Genomic DNA, 16,932 nt, shown 5'->3' on the forward strand with positions numbered 1-16,932 from the left:
GAAATGAGTTTCTGTTTTTTAGCTATTGTCTGTATTGCTGTTAGGAACATTTTTGAGCAAGTATTTGTTTGACTGTGCATGCCAAATCACTTTAATCATGTCCAACTCTGCGACCCCACGGACTGTAGCCTGCCAGGCTCCTCAGTCCATGGAATTTTCCTGGCAAGAGTACTGGAGTGGGTAGCCATTCCTTTCTCCAGGGGATCTTCCTGACCCAGGGATCAAGACCCTACATCTCCTACAGCTCCTGTGTTTCAGGCGGATTCTTTATTGGTGAGCCACCAGGAAGCCCTTTTTTTTGAATATCTGTTTTCAGATCTTTTCAGTAAGTACAGGCTTCCCCAGCCATCTGAAAGTAGAGCATTCATATGACATCTTTTGTAAGCTGAAATGGGATAGAATAAAGAACTATCTTTTTTTGTAAATGAAGATCCTTTTTGGATTTCTTTTTGGTTAACAAAAACACATATTAATGTGGGTCTTTTGTAAAAGTAAAGTGGCATAAAGGAAACTTTCCAAAACTGTACCCAGTGTGATTGTTGGGTAATGTGACAATTCTGTGATGCCTTGAGCAACTGCTGAACTACTGGTCCACGGTAGCTGTACCATTTTACATTCTCATTAGCAATGTATGAGGGTTGCAGTTTCTCCATATCCTTGCCTTTGCTTGTTTTCCTTTTATTTTCAATTATGGTAACCTTAGCACAGATCTCAAGTGTGGTATCTCATTATGGTTTTCATTTGCATATCCAAAGGTCCGTCTAGTCAAGGCTATGGTTTTTCCTGTGGTCATGTATGGATGTGAGAGTTGGACTGTGAAGAAGGCTGAGCGCCGAAGAATTGATGCTTTTGAACTGTGGTGTTGGAGAAGACTCTTGAGAGTCCCTTGGACTGCAAGGAGATCCAGCCAGTCCATTCTGAAGGAGATCAGCCCTGGGATTTCTTTGGAAGGAATGATGCTAAAGCTGAAACTCCAGTACTTTGACCACCTCATGCAAAGAGTTGACTCATTGGAAAAGACTCTTATGCTGGGAGGGATTGGGGGCAGGAGGAGAAGGGGATGACAGAGGATGAGATGGCTGGATGGCATCACTGACTCGATGGATGTGAGTCTGAGTGAACTCCAGGAGTTGGTGATGGACAGGGAGGCCTGGCATGCTGTGATTCATGGGGTCGCAAAGAGTCGGACACGACTGAGCGACTGAACTGAACTGAAGGAATATGATGTTGAACATTTCTTCATGTACTTGTTGCCCATTTAATTATTTTCTTGGAAGAAATGTCTGTTCAGATCCTTTCTGTTTTTCAGTTGGTTTGGTTTTTTTGTTGAGTTGTAAGTTTCTTATATATTCTGGATACTAGATCCTTATCAAGTCAATTAGTAAGTTCAGTCGTTTAGTCGTGTCCAACTCTTTGCAACCCCATGAACTGCAGCACGCTAGTCTTCCCTGTCCATTACCAACTCCCGGAGCATGGTCAAACTCATGTCCATTGAGTCAGTGATGCCATCCAACCATCTTATCCTCTTTTATCCCCTTCTCCTCCTGCCTTCAATCTTTCCCAGCATCAGGGTCTTATCAAGTAGTGATTTTCAGGTATCTTCTCTTTCCAATCTGCTCTTTTTTTCTTTCTGCTTCTTGTAATTTTGGTGTCATGCATAAGAAACCATTGCCAAATCCAAGGTCATGTTTTTTTCTGAGATTTTTATAGTTTTGGCTCTTACATACTAAATCTTGAAACCATTTTGAGTTAATTTTTGTGTGTAGTGTGAGATAGAGATCCAACTTCATTCATTTGCCTGTGGCTACCCAACTGGCCCAACACCATTTGGTGAAGAGACTGTTCTTTCTTCACTGAATGGTTTTGACATTTTTGTTGAAAATTAATTTATCATAGATGTATGGATTTATTTCTTGGCTCTTAACTTTTTCTCTATGTTTTTCCTATGCCAGTCTCAGCATTTTTTTATTATGATCGTGTTGTAGCAAGTTTTCAAATTGGGAGGTATGTTCATTCAACTTTTTACATTGCTTTAATTATTCAGGCTGTCATAATTTCTTATGAATTTTAGGATCAGATTTTCCATTTCTATAGAAATGATCATTGGACTTTTATACAGATTGCCTTGAATATAGATTGCTTTGGGGAGAATGGCCATCTTAAAAATATGAAGTCTTCCAATCATGAACATAGTTCTTTCCATTTATTTGGGTTATTTCATTTCTTTTTGCAGTGGTTAGTGGCTTTCCATATATAAATCTTGTACCTCTTTGTTATATTTATTATTAAGTAGTTCAGTCCTTTCGATGGTATTAAAATGTTGTGGATTGTTCTTTGCTGTTGTATAGAAATTTGACTGATTTTTGTGTGTGTGTTGACCTTGCATCCTACCACTTATTTTGGATTTGTGAACTCTCAGAGTGTTTTATGAATTCATTAGGATTTCTTACATATAAGATCATGTCTTCTACAAGTAGAGCTACTTCTTGCTTTCAGTTTGAAAGTGAAAGTGTTAGTTGCTCAATTGTGTCGGACTCTTTGCAGTCCCATAGACTATAGCCTGCCAGGCTCCTCTGTCCATGGAATTCTACAGGCAAGAACACTGGAGTGGGTTGCCATTTCCTTCTCCTAGGGATCTTCCTGATGCAGGAATCAAACCCATGTCTCCTGCATTGCAGGTGAATTCTTTACCATCTGAGCCACTAGGGAAGTATAGATGTCTTTTATTTATTTTCTTGCCTAGTTATTTTGTCTAGAACTTCTAATACAATGTTGAATAGATACAGTGAGAGTGGACATCACTGTTTTGCTCTGGATCTTATGTGGAAATTTTCAGTTTTTCACCATTGAGTTTGATGTTAGCTGTGGGTTTTTCATAGATGCTCTTTATCATGCTGAGGAAATTCCCTTCTGTTCCTAAATTGATAAATGTTTTTTGTCATGAAAGAGTGTTGGATTTTGTCAAATGACTAGCTAAAGGTTTGTCAATTTAGTTGATCTTTTTTAAGAACTAATTTTTTATTTTATTCTCTGTTGTTTTTCTGTTTTTTTTTACATTTATATAAACTCTCATCTTTATGAATTCCTTCCTTCTACTAGGTTTGGTGTCACTTCTAGCTCCTTGAGGTATAAAGTTACTCTTTGGGGATCTTCTTTTTCAATGTCTGCATTTCCAGTAATAAATTTTCCTCTGATCACTCTTTGCTGTATACTGTAGGTGTTTTTTTTGTTTCAGTTCAGTTCAGTTGCTCAGTCGTGTCCAACTCTCTGCAACCCCATGAATCACAGCACACCAGGCCTCCCTGTCCATCACCAACTCCCGGAGTTCACTCAGACTCACGTCCATCGAGTCAGTGATGCCATCCAGCCATCTCATCCTCTGTCGTCCCCTTCTCCTCCTGCCCCCAATCCCTCCCAGCATCAGAGTCTTTTCCAGTGAGTCAACTCTTCACATAAGGTGGCCAAAGTACTGGAGTTTCAGCTTTAGCGTCATTCCTTCCAAAGAAATCCCAGGGCTGATCTCCTTCAGAATGGACTGGCTGGATGTCCTTGCAGTCCAAGGGACTCTCAAGAGTCTTCTCCAACACCACAGTTCAAAAGCATCAATTCTTTGGCGCTCAGCCTTCTTCACAGTCCAACTCTCACATCCATACATGCCCTCAGGTTTTGGTTGTGCTGGGTCTCTGTTGCTGCGCAGGCTTTTCTCTCGTTGCAGAGAGGGAGGGCTGCTCTCTAGTTGGAGTGTGCAGGCTTCTCATTGCAGTGGCTTCTCTTGTTGTGGAGCACAGGTTCTAGGATGTGTGAGCTTCAGTAGTTGCAACTCCCAGGCTCCTAGAGCTCAATAGCTGTGGCACATGGGTTTAGTTGCTCTGTGGCACATGGGATATTCCTGGATCAGGGATCAAACCTGTGTCTCCTACATTGGAACACAGATTCCCTACCACTGAGCCACCAGGGAAGCCCTATCATAAGTTTTAGTATGTTATGTTTTTATTTTCATTGGTCTCTAAGTATTTTCTAATTTCCCTTTTGGTTTCTTCCCTCTTTTGCTCATTTAAGATTGTGTTGTTTAATGTCTGTATTTTTGAGAATTTTTCAGCATTCCTTCTTTCCTTTGCTTGTTGGCCATATTGTTGTTTCTTTCCTGGAGTGTGTGTTCCACTCCCAAGTTCGTTTTTTGACATCAATATCACCCTGTTACCAAAGCCAGATAAAGACACTATAGGAAAAGAAAACTACAGGGCAATATCCCTGATGAATATAGATGCAAAAATTCTCAGCAAAACACTCGGAAACCAAATTCAGCAGTACATTAAAAGGATCATACATCATGATCAATCAGGATTCATCTTTGTGTGTAAGAATGGATCAATATATACAAATATATAAATGTGAAACATAATACAAGTGAGTTTTTCCAGATGGTGGTAGAGGTAAAGAACCCGCCTGCCAGTGTAGGAGATGAAAGTGATGCAGGTTCGATCCCTGGGTCGGAAAGATCCCCTGAAGTAGGAAATGGCAGCCCACTCCAGTATTCTTGTCTTGCGAATCCCATGGATCAAGGAACCTGGCTGGCTACTGTCCAAAGGGTCGTAAGGAGTCAGACACAACTGAAGCAACTTAGGACAACACAAATGGAAGGAGAAATAAAAAAGTCATCTCAAAAAATACAAGAAAAACTTTTAAGAAAATCCAGCATCCTTTCCACCTATCAGAACAAGATCCAGTTTCCCCCACAGTTGCTCACATCAGAAAGCTATAAGCCTCTTATCCTCATCCCTCAGAAGGCAGACAGAATGAAAACCACAGTCACAGAAAACTAATCAAACTTACCACATGGATCACAGCCTTGTCTCGCTCAATGAAACTATGAGCCATGCTGTGTAGGGCCACCCAGGACGGATGGGTCGTGATGGAGAGTTCTGAAAAAACGTGGTCCACTGGAGAAGGGAATGCCAAACCACTTCATTATTCTTGCCTTGAGAACCCCATGAACAGTATGAAAAGGCAAAAAGATAAGATGCTGAAAGATGAACTCCCCAGGTCGGTAGGTGCCCAATATGCTACTGGAGAAGACTGGAGAAATAACTGCAGAAAGAATGAAGAGACAGAGCCAAAGCAAAAACAGCACCCAGTTGTAGATCTGACTGATGATGGAAGTAAAGTCCGATGCTGTAAAGAGCACTATTGCATAAGAACCTGAATTGTTAGGCCCATGACTCAAGGTAAATTGAAAGTGGTCAAACAGGAGATGGCAAGAGTGAACATTGACATTTTAAGACTCAGTGAACTAAAATGGACTGGAATGGGTGAATTTAACTCAGATGACCATTATATCTACTACTGTGGGCAAGAATGCCTTAGAAGAAATGGAGTAACCCTCATAGTCAACAAGAGTCCGAAATGCAGTACTTGGGTGCAATCTCAAAAACGAAAGAATGATCTCCAAGGCAAACCATTCAGTATCACAGTAATCCAAGTCTACGCCCCAATCAGTAATGCTGAAGAAGCTGAAGTTGAGCCATTCTATGAAGACCTACAGGACCTCCTAGAACTAACACCCAAAAAATATGTCCTTTTCATTATAGGGGGCTGGAATGAAAAAGTAGGAAGTCAAGAGATATCTGGAGTAACAGGCAAGTTTGGCCTTGGAGTACAAAATGGAGCAGGGCAAAGGCTAACAGTTTTGCCACGAGAATGCACTGGTCATAGCAGACACCGTTTTCCAGCAACACCAGAGACAACTGTACACATGGATATCACCAGATGGTCAACACTGAAATCAGATTGCTTATATTCTTTGCAGCCAAAGATGGAGAAGCTCTATACAGTCAGCAAAAACAAGACCAGGAGCTGACTGTGGCTGAGATCATGAATTCCTTATTGCCAAATTCAGACTTAATTGAAGAAAGTAGGGAAAACCACTAAACCATTCAGGTATGACCTAAATCAAATAGCTGACGATGATACAGTGGAAGTGACAAATAGATTCAAGGGATTAGATCTGATAGACAGGGTGCCTGAAGAACTATGGACCGAGGTTTGTGACACTGTACAGGAGGTGTTGATCAAGACCATCCCCAAGAAAAAGAAATGCAAGAAGGCAAAATGGTTGTCTAAGGAGGCCTTACAAATAGCTGAGAAAAGAGGAGGAGCAAAAGGCAAAGGAGAAAAGGAAAGATATAACCATTTGAATGCAGAGTTCCAAAGAATAGAGAGGAAAGATATGAAAACCTTCCTCAGTAATCAATGCAAAGAAATAGAGGAAAACAATAGAATGGGAAAGACTAGAGATCTCTTCAAGAAAATTAGAGATATCAAGGGAACATTTCATGTAAAGATGGGCACAATAAAGGAAAGAAATGATATGGACCTAACAGAGACAAAAGATACTAAGAGGTGGCAAGAATTCACAGAAGAACTATACAGAAAACATCTTCGTGACCCAGACAACCACTATGGTGTGGTCACTCACCTATAGCCAGACATCCTGGAATGTGAAGTCAGATGGGCCTTAGGAAGCATCACTATGAACAAAGCTAGTGGAGGTGATGGAATTCCAGCTGAGCTATTTCAAATCCTAAAGTATAATGCTGTTAAAGTGCTGCACTCAATATGTGGCAAATTTGGAAAACTCAACAGTGGCCACAGGATTGGAAAAGGTCAGTTTTCATTCCAGAGAAAGGCAATGCCAAAGAATGCTCAAACTACTGCACAATTGCAGTCATCTCACACGCTAGCAAAGTAATGCTTAAAATTCTCCAAGCCAGACTTCAACATGAACTGAGAACTTCAGATGTTCAAGCTGTATTTAGAAAAGACAGAGGAATGAGAGATCCAATTGCCAACATCCACTGGATCATTGAAAAAGCAAGAGAATTCCAGAAAAACATCTACTACTGCTTTTATTGACTATGCCAAAGCCTTTGACTGTGTGGATCATAGCAAACTGTGGGAAATTCTGCAAGAGATGGGAATACCAGACCACCTGACCTGGCTCCTGAGAAATCTGTATGCAGGTCAGGAAGCAACAGTTAGAACAGGACATGGAACAACAGGTTCCAAATAGAAAAAGGTGTACGTACGTCAAGGCTGTCTGTATATTGTCACCCTGCTCATTTAACTTCTATGCAGAGTACATCATGAGAAATGCTGGGCTGGAAGAAGCACAAGCTGGAATCAAGATTGCCAGGAGAAATATCAGGAGAGATGTGCAGATGACACCACCCTTATGGCAGAAAGCGAAGAAAAACTGAAGAGCTTCTTGATGAAAGTGAAAGAGGAGAGTGAAATTGTAGGCTAAAAGCCAACATTCAGAAAACTAAGATCATGACATCTTTTCCCATCAATTCATGGCAAATAGATAGGGAAACAATGTAAATAGTGAGAGATTTTATTTTGGGGGGCTCCAAAATCACTGCAGATGGTGACTGCAGCCATGAAATTAAAAGACACTTGCTCCTTGGAAGAAAAGCAATGACCAACCTAGACAGCATACTAAAAAGCAGAGGTATTACTTTGCCAACAAAGATCGTTCTAGTCAAAGCTATGGTTTCCCAGTAGTCAGTCCTGTATGGATGTGACTGTTGGACTGTAAAGAAAGCTGAGTGCCGAAGAATTGATGCTTTTGAATTGTAATGTTCTTGAGAGTCCCTTGGACTGCAAGGAGATGTAACCAGTTATTCCTAAATGAAATCAGTCCTGAATATTCATTGGAAGGACTCATGCTAAAGCTGAAAATCCAATACTTTGGCCACCCAAGGTGAAGAACGGACTCCTTGGAAAAGATTGTGATGCTGGGAAAGATTGAAGGCAAGAGGAGAAGGGGACGACAGAGGATGAGATGGTTGGATGGCATCACCGACTGGATGGACATGAGTTTGAGTAAGCTCCGGGAGTTGGTGATGGACATGGAAGCCTGGCGTGATGCAGTCCCTGGGGTCACAAAGAGTTGGACATGACTGAGTGAATGAAATGAACTGATCATCCTTTCATGATAAAAATTCTCAACATAATGGGTATAGAAGGGGGAAGTACCTCAACATTTTAAAGGTCATAGATGACAGGCTCACAGTTTTCATTTTACTCAATGGTAGAAGGTTGAAAACTTCTCCTGTAGGATCAGAAACAGGACAGGGGTGCCCATTCTCACCTCTCCTGTTCAGCGAGTACTAGAAGTCCTAGCCAGAGCAATCAGGCGAGAAATAGAAATGAAAGCATCTATGTCAGAAAACAGGAAGTAAAAATATGTTTGCAAATAGCAGGATCTTATTTATTGAAAACCCTAAGAATTCCACCAAAAAAACTGTTAATACAGCCACTCAGAGTGAGTGGGAGTCTGGCTTACTTGATTATATTTGTTATCTATTGCTGTGTAGCAGATCACTGCAAAACTTGGTGCCTTATAAGAACAGACATTTATTATTTGTCAGTTTCTGTGAGTCAGAAATTTGGGAACAGCTTAGCTGTGTGATTCTGGCTTTGGGTCTTCCATGAAGTTGCTCTTAGGCTGTCAACCACACTGCAGTCTTATAAAGGCTTGAATGGGGCTGGATGATTTATTTCTAAAATAGTTCACATATATATGATTGTGGGTAAATGCCTCAGTTCTTTGCCAAGTGGAGCTCTCCTAGGAGCATCGTGAGTCTTTAGGACATGGCAGTAAGCTTCCTCTAGTGCAAGGGATCCGTGATAGAAGGAGGAAGTCATAATGCCTTTTATGACCTAATTACGCTTTGTCACTTCTGCCAGACTATTTGGTGGAAGTTACTAAGCACAGCCACAGTCAAGAAAAAAAAAGATTAGGCTCCAACTTTTGAAGGGAGGAGATTCAGACTGAATGTCAGTGACTGACCAAGTGGAGGTAAGCAATACAGGAGACTCAGAATATGTCTAGATAGTGGCCTTCTGGAGTTCTTCATTAAATTGTTAATGGTTTCTCAGGGAAGGGAGGAATACTTTAGTAGTATTTCTAAGACCAAGACTTGGGCTGTTACTGAGATATATATGTACCTAGCATTATTCTCCTCTTTTCACTTAGGAAGACTTAAGATTCATGTACTGGAAACAAAATGATAAAATCTAGTTAAAATCACGTGAGGTGTTTTTTTTTTTGAAGTTTTGTTTTAGAGACTCCTGACTGAAGTAAATCATCATTGGGATGCTGTGGATTAGGAAGAAAGCTGATGCGAACTAGTCAAAAATATGAGTCTTGTAGTACCTTTGGAACATTATCCTGTTTGGGAGTAACTTTTAATTTTTATATAATCTTTAGCTTAGAAAGGACTTCCCACATGTCTTGGATGGTAAAGAATCCACCTGCAATACGGAGACCTGGGTTCGATCTCTGGGTCAGGAAGTTTCCCTGGAGAAAGGAATGGCAACCAACTCCAGTGTTCTTGCCTGGAGAATTCCATGGACAGAGGAGCCTGGTAGGCTATATAGTCCATGAGGTCATAAAGAGTCAGACACGACTGAGAAGCTAATACAAGTACACAAGTACAAGTAAGCTTAGAAAATAGCTGTAAGAATAGTGAAAGGAACTCCTATATACCCTTTAAACAGACTCCCCAGTGTATGTTTGTGACATTTGCCTTTCACCTGTTCTAGGCCAGCTGGCCTAAAACCACCAGGGATAAACCTGTAGTGTGATTAAGTTAGGTTTGTTGACAATGCAGTGAGAGAGATCACAGACCAGGGGAACCACAAGACTTTGCCCCAAAGAGTAAAATAGATTTCTTACAGGATTTTGTAGAAGGGTGGCACTGAAGAAAAATTTAAATGAAGTAGTGTTTTGATAGAGTCAAAGCAAAACCAAGGTTATGTGTAAAAGAATCAACATTAGGTCTGAGCTGTAAAGTGGGCTTAAGGTGGTGTTTGCTTGAAAATTACAGAATTAAGAGCTTTTTGAACATTTCTTCTCCTAAAATTGCTTACTTAGATTATCCTAGGAAGAGAAGGGTATTTCAGAAAGTTTACTTAAGTTACTTCCCATCATCTTCCCAGTTGAGAGACAAGTACTGTTATGATATTTTTTCCCTGGTAAGTTACTTTTTTAAAAAAGGTAAAGAACTTCATGTAATTGGAATAATGTAGATAATAATAGTGTGCGGTTTCTTTGACGCAACATGTTTGTAGATTCATCTGTTTTATTGCATCCTCAGCACTTGTTACCTTTTCACTGCTAAGTAGTATTACATTTTTTTAATACACTGAAATTTGCATGTCAGTTTTCTTGTTGATGGACTTGTAGGCTTCCAGTTCGGGAGTATCATGAAGACAGCTGCTATGAGCATTTTTATATAAAGTTTTTAGTCTATATGTTTGTTTATTTCTCTTGGATGTATACCTGGCTGTGAAACTCCTACATCAAAGGCTAGGTGCTTGGGTATATACGTTTAACTTTTAAGAAACAGCTAAAACTTTGCAAAATGATTATTCCATTTTACATTCCCATCAACAATTTGTGAGAATTCCTAGTTGCTTCATATCCTTTCCAATGTTTGGTATTATAGTCTTTCTAATCTTAGACATTTTTACAGGTATAAAGTAGTCTTCATAGTGGTTTTAGTTTTTAATCATCCTAATTAGCAATGATGTTGAGCATTTTTTACGTGTTTATTGGCCATTTGTATATCTTGTTTCATGAAGTGTCTGTTAATGTCTTTTGCCCATTTCTTAGTTGTTGGCTTTGTATTGTTTTAGTTCTTTATGTATTCTGGGTACAAGTCTTTGCCTGACACACTTTTATAAATATTTTCTCCTAGTATGTGGCATGCAGAATTTACCTTCTTAATGATATCTTATGATGGGTAGAATCTTTTAAATTTGATGAAGTTATTTTAAAACTTAAATAGTTTTAGCTATCACAGTAAAGTCTGTGATCCACTTGAAACTAATTTTTATTTATGGTGTAAAGGGTGAATCTCAAGTTTCCCAATTTTCCATCCAGAGATCCATTTTTTCCAGCATCATTTGTTGATAAAAGACTTCTTTTTCTCATTGTTGCCTTTGTTAAAAATCAAGTGACCCGAAAAGTCTGAATCTGTTTCTGGGCTCTTTATTTTTATTCCATTGGTCTGTGTGGAATACTGTGTATTAATACATTTTGAAAAGCTGTATAGAGTACCTATTAGATTGTTGAAAACAGGAAAAACCTTTCTTGTTCATGGTTTGATAGCTCTGGAGATCTTTCTTATGACCATCATCTTGCTGCCAGTGATATTTGGAGACTTTTCAGCATGAAGCACTATATATTCCTATATATATATATATATTTTTTTTTTTTTGGTGATATGTGACATTGATACTCACTTTTATTCTTTTCTATTTGTAAAGATGCAGAAACACTTGTTTAGGTCAGAGTTCTGAGGCTAGTGATTAAGAAACCTCAGGTACCTTTTTTAAAGTCTTACAGTTGTCTGAACATATATTATAAAAATCTAGACAGAACGTCATTGCAGTGTTGAACCAAGAGAGATGCCCAGGTCCTTATAGTTTGAAGGGAAAGAGGAGGACAAGACATAGCCACATAGAAATTGTGATTTCTTATAAAGAAACATTAGTTTATAATCTTGCAAGTTAACCTGTATTGTGGACCTCAATCATTCTGAATTATCAATCCAATAAACTTAAGTAAGCAGTAGTTGGAATTCATCTGCAGAGGGGAAGGGTAAGAAATTATAAGCTGGAGAAATTGAATCTCAAATATAAATCTGTTGTTGGGATACTGACTAAATATTGTTTATAAGTTAAAATTTTTATATTTATTTTAGGTGAGGTGCTGTAATCATGTGTTTATGGAATTTTCTACAGTAGATTTGTGAAACTGCTAGAAAGTTGAAAGTCTTAAGTCTGTGTTCCTGGTATGTCCTGAGTTGGGTCTCCTTTTCAGTGAATACCAGTAGTCATCTTAATCTTTTTGATAACTAAAAAACATTTCTTCCAATTTCTACACTGTCCCCAGAATTTACCACCTTTGTTGAAAATTACTGGTCTTAGATGTGGAAAGGTAAGGAAATAAAGTACTGGAGTAAGAAATGATCATGCAGCTTGTTCGTTATCATACACTGACTAAATCTAAATAAAATGGGTAATTTGAGAATTTTGAAATTAAGATGTCTGATTGTATATTCTTATTTTTCCTAGTAAAATGAATGAAAGTAAACCTGGAGGCTCACAGAATTCTAGTAAGTAATCATATTTAAAATATTTTCAAATTTAACTTAAAATATTACGATACATCATTCTTGCTTTTTTTTTAATTACAATTAATCTTTTAGACTGCTACTCAAACACTAGGAATGAATTTCCTGATCCATGCTTAGATCGTGTTTCTATATACTGAAGTATAATGTTTTATGTATTAATTTCAACAAAAATCTGCTAGAAAAGGATAATTTGCCAAATTTTATTTGTATATTCTGTATTTATCAAATGTGGTTTGTATTTGAACAAAACAGTATTATTTCTTTAATAAATACGATTTTTTTTTTACCTTTTTGTGTGATTTTTCTTCTTACAAAAGATAAAATGCAAATGAGAACAGTTAATGTACAAAAGTTTAACATGAAAAGGAAAACTTGCCTGTTAGTGCTCACAACCATCTCCTCAAACAGATGTAGACTTTACTTTTAGTTGTTTTCTTCATTTATTAGTTATAAATAGTATGTATTGATTTGCTACTATGGAAGATGAAACTTTTAAATTGTTACTTTATACTCAGTTGCCACTACTTCACCTGATCTACCCTTTTTAAAATTTATTGTTTGATTGCCTCTAAAAGTATTACACTTAAAACTGAATCTTTACTCTCACTTATAGAGTATCTATTGGAGAAGGCAGTGGCACCCCACTCCAGTACTCTTGCCTGGAAAATCCCATGCATGGGGGAGCCTGGAAGGCTAGAGTACATGGGGTCGCTGAGGGTCGGACACGACTGAGTGACTTCACTTTCACTTTTCACTTTCATGCATTGGAGAAGGAAATGGCAACCCACTCCAGTGTTCTTGCCTGGAGAATCCCAGGGATGGGGGAGCCTGGTGGGCTGCTGTCTATGGGGTCACACAGAGTCGGGCACTACTGAAGTGACTTAGCAGCAGCAGCAGCATAGAGTATCTATTAACTGCCTATCATTGGGTAAGGAAATTTATGCCCTTAAACCTCCCTCTACTTTGCTTTCCTACTTTTACCTATATACTTCTATCAGTTATGCTAATAGTTCTGAAACTTAGTAGTTCATGGGCTACCGTCTTATATTTGTCAAATGTAAATATCACCTGTTACTGTTATTTGGTTAGTATTTTTCTTAAGTTTGTCTCAGCTTTTTACTTGAATGAACGTGTTCATTTTATTACTGTAACATAACCACTATCGTTTGCTCAAGGGTTATGTGAAAGGTGTAGAATCGTTTGTAGAAGGTGGTATTAATAAATGTAATAAAGTTGGAACAATTTTACAGAATTTTAAATGTTAAAATTAATATGCAAAGTACAAATAAAATCAAAAGTAACCTACTTACAAAAATGCATGCCTGAAACCTGGTCTGTTCTGTGCCCAGGGCCTTGGTACCAGGCAAAGAGAGGAGGGAAACAGATGGAAAGCACAAGTCCATAGCATATAGCAGATGCAGCTCCATCAAGCTGTAGTGAGGGAGAGCAAATACAGGATGGATGTTTCACAATATTAAGTATTGGTTTCTTTCCAGTCCTGAAATCTATTTTGTGAGTAACCTGTTGACAGATACAGTACATTTTCAACATATAACATCCATTCTTGATTACATATTAAATAAGGTAAATAAGATTAGCTGCTGTAGTAGGTAAACCCTGAGGTTTTAATGGTTTAACATAATAAACATTTTATTACTTGGTCATGTTACACTCCAGTGTAGATTGGTTAGGGGAGATTGAAAGGGGCTTTATGTTCCATACATTTAGAGTTCATTTAGAGTTCACGTTCATTCCATCTTATATTGATTAACTGCCGTGAGATACTCAGTCTTTTCAACTAGTGATTTTTTTCCTTGTTTTGTTAGTATGGTATTAGAAATACCATGTACGAATAAATATCATAAGATAAAAAGGATTGGTAATTATATTAGTAACATTCAGGTCTACCTTTGTGCATACCTTTTTAATTATATTGCTATATATTATCTCATTTAATGCTCATTAAGTCATAGTCTGAGGTAAGTGCTATTGTTGTCCTTGCTTTTATAAGACGAGGAACCAGAACCATAAAGTGTTTATGTGACCTGTTCAGGGTTACACAGCAAGAGTGTAGAACTAGGTCTTCACTCAGATCTCCCTGACTCCGCGATTTGCCTTTAAAGTTTTATTATTGTGATAAAGAACATAGAATTTATCATATTAACTATTTTGAAGGGTGGCACTTCATTCAGAGTTGTGTAGCTGTTAACACTGTCTAGTTCCAAAGCATTATCCCTCCAGAAGGAAACTATCCAGTAGGTAGTTACTTCTCATTTCTTCTGTCCTCAGCTTGTGAAGACAACCAGCCTACTTTTTGTCTGTCTCTATGGATTTACCTGTTTTGGATAATGTAATCTATTATATAAATGGAATCATGTAATTTGTGACCTTTTGTGCTTGGATTCTTTGACTTACCATAGTGTTTCTATGGTAACACTCATAGAAAGACTCATCTGTTGTTGTAGCATATATCAGTATTTCATTCCTTTTTATAGCTGAAAGATAACTCCGTTATATGGTTATTGTATATTTTGTTAACCCATTCATCATTCATCCATCTATTTGATGGATGAATGGAAATTTGATTTGTTTTCCCTTTTTGGCTATTGTGAACAGTGCTGCTATGAAGATTAATATACAAATATTTGTTTGAACATCTGTTTTTAATTCTTTGGTATTATATATAACCAGTAGTGAAATTGTTATATAGTAACTATGTTTAACTTTTTGAAGAACTGCTCACTATTTTCCAAAGTGATTGTACTATTATTACATTTCACCTAGCAGTATATGAGGGTTTTGATTTCACTATCTCCTTGACAGCATTTGTTATTTGAGATTTTTTGTTTTAGCCATATCTTCTTCGGAGAAATGTTTATTCAGATGCTTTGTCCCATTTTAAGATTGAGTTGTGTTTTTCTTGTTGGGTTGTAAAGCTTACGAACACTAGACTCTTAAAAGGTATATGATTTCCAAATGTATTTAACCATTCTGTAGATTGACTTTTCCCTGTGTTGATAGTTGTCTTTGATGCACAGAAGTTTTAAATTTTGATGAAGTCCAGTTTATCTTTTTTTTTCTTTTATTGCTTTTGTTTTTGGTGTCATGTGGTATCTGAAAAACTATCGCCAAACCAAGGTTTTGAAGATTTTCCCCCCCTGTGTTTTCTTCTAAGTGGTTTATAGTTTTGGCTCTTATGTTTAAGTCTTTGATCTATTTTGAGTTAATTTTTGTATAGTTTATGGAGAAGGATTCACTTTTACTATCTTGCATGTGACTTTCCAGTTGTCGCAGCCCCCTTTGTTAAAGAGACTGTTTTTCCCCATTGAATGATCTTGGAATCCTTGTTCAAAATTTAATTGACCATTGATACCTGAGTTTATTTCTGGACTCTTTTCCATTGATCTGTATGTCTGTCCTTATGTCAGTACCACACTCTTGATTTCTGTAGTTTCATTATAAGTTTTGAGTCTTCTCTTTTTCTCTGGCTAAAGGTTTGCCAGTTTTGTTGACCTTTTCAAAGAACCAGCTTTGTTTGCATTTATTCTCTCTATTCTGTATGTCATTTATTTCTGTTCTTATCTCTATTATTGCCTTTCTTATGCTAGTTTTGGGTTTAATATGTTCTTTTTCTAGTTCTTTATTGTTAAAATAAAGTTACTGATTGGGATCATTCCTTTTTCATATAGGCTTGCTCTATGGGTCTACAAGCCTAAAGATCAGCCAGAGGTGAAAGCTTAGAGTTCTTAGGGTCATTTCTGAGCATGCATCCAGCCCTGGGCATGTGATGTCCTTCTAGATTCCCTCGTATATATGGGAGCTTTTCAGAGCCCTTATCTTCCCATGTATCTTCCTTTACCTAGTCTCTTCTTTCCTAGCCTTTTTGGTCTTTGCCTACTTGCCCTGTTATCCTTTGCTTCAAGCTGCTGCCTCTAGTATATTTGTCTTAAATGCTTCTGACAGTCACACTCCAGCCCTGAGAAAGTTCTTACACAGATGAAAGAAGGGCAGGCATCTGAACCCATCCCCTGGGGAGCCACCATACATGTCAGAACACACACAATCACATTTCTCTAACAAGGTCCATATTCCCTCCTCTTAAGACAGTCCACACCAGGAGCATGGCCTAAGGAACAATACACATTGATTCTGGGCTTAAGGCCATTGCCTGGTTGGAGAGTGAGGGATAGTAGGCAGGTAAGTTAAAATGCCACAGATCTGTCATCAAATTTTGGCAGCTTGTTTATTAAGCATTTTTCTCATTATTTCAAGTTTTTAAATCAGATTTCAGACTTTCTGAAAAGTTGATTCTGATGGGTTTGGCAGCATTATCATTGCTTTAGTGGAGAGATGAAGTTTTAGAGTTTACTAATTGGTTGTTTTCAATGAGTTGCCAATTTTGTTAAAGATTAATTTAAAAATGTAAAGTCACATTGTTTTAGCAGTAGGTATTGAAAGTCTTAGTTTACTGAAAATAATATAATGTAATTTGTTCTCAAAAAGAACTGGACACATCGTTGAGAGAAACACCAATTCCATAGGGTTTGTTTTTTTTTGTTTTTTGTTTAAATTTTTTTATATCTATTACTTTTTTCACTGTTAGCTTGTGTTTTCTGTCGAAAAAATGATGACTGTCCTATTAAATATGGAGAAAAGAAAACTAATGAGAAATGGAATCTCACTGTACATTACTATTGTTTGGTGAGTATAATTTTTAATTAAA

At 37.8% G+C, this 16,932-nt stretch overlaps 1 protein-coding gene across 3 annotated transcripts in view; it reads left to right on the forward strand.

Annotated features, from left to right (window-relative positions):
* G2E3 (G2/M-phase specific E3 ubiquitin protein ligase) overlaps positions 1–16,932 on the forward strand; it is a 71,927-nt gene that overhangs the window by 16,733 nt on the left and 38,262 nt on the right. For 2 of the 3 annotated variants that reach the window (XM_070358664.1, XM_070358665.1), the window contains exons 2-3: positions 12,148–12,188; positions 16,813–16,910. In XM_070358664.1, the coding sequence (XP_070214765.1) occupies positions 12,148–12,188; positions 16,813–16,910 (139 nt within the window). The remainder of the gene's footprint in view (positions 1–12,147; positions 12,189–16,812; positions 16,911–16,932) is intronic. The other variant, XM_070358666.1, reaches the window with a different exon arrangement.

Source organism: Bos mutus, chromosome 21, assembly GCF_027580195.1.
Source record: "Bos mutus isolate GX-2022 chromosome 21, NWIPB_WYAK_1.1, whole genome shotgun sequence".
NCBI lineage: Eukaryota > Metazoa > Chordata > Mammalia > Artiodactyla > Bovidae > Bos > Bos mutus.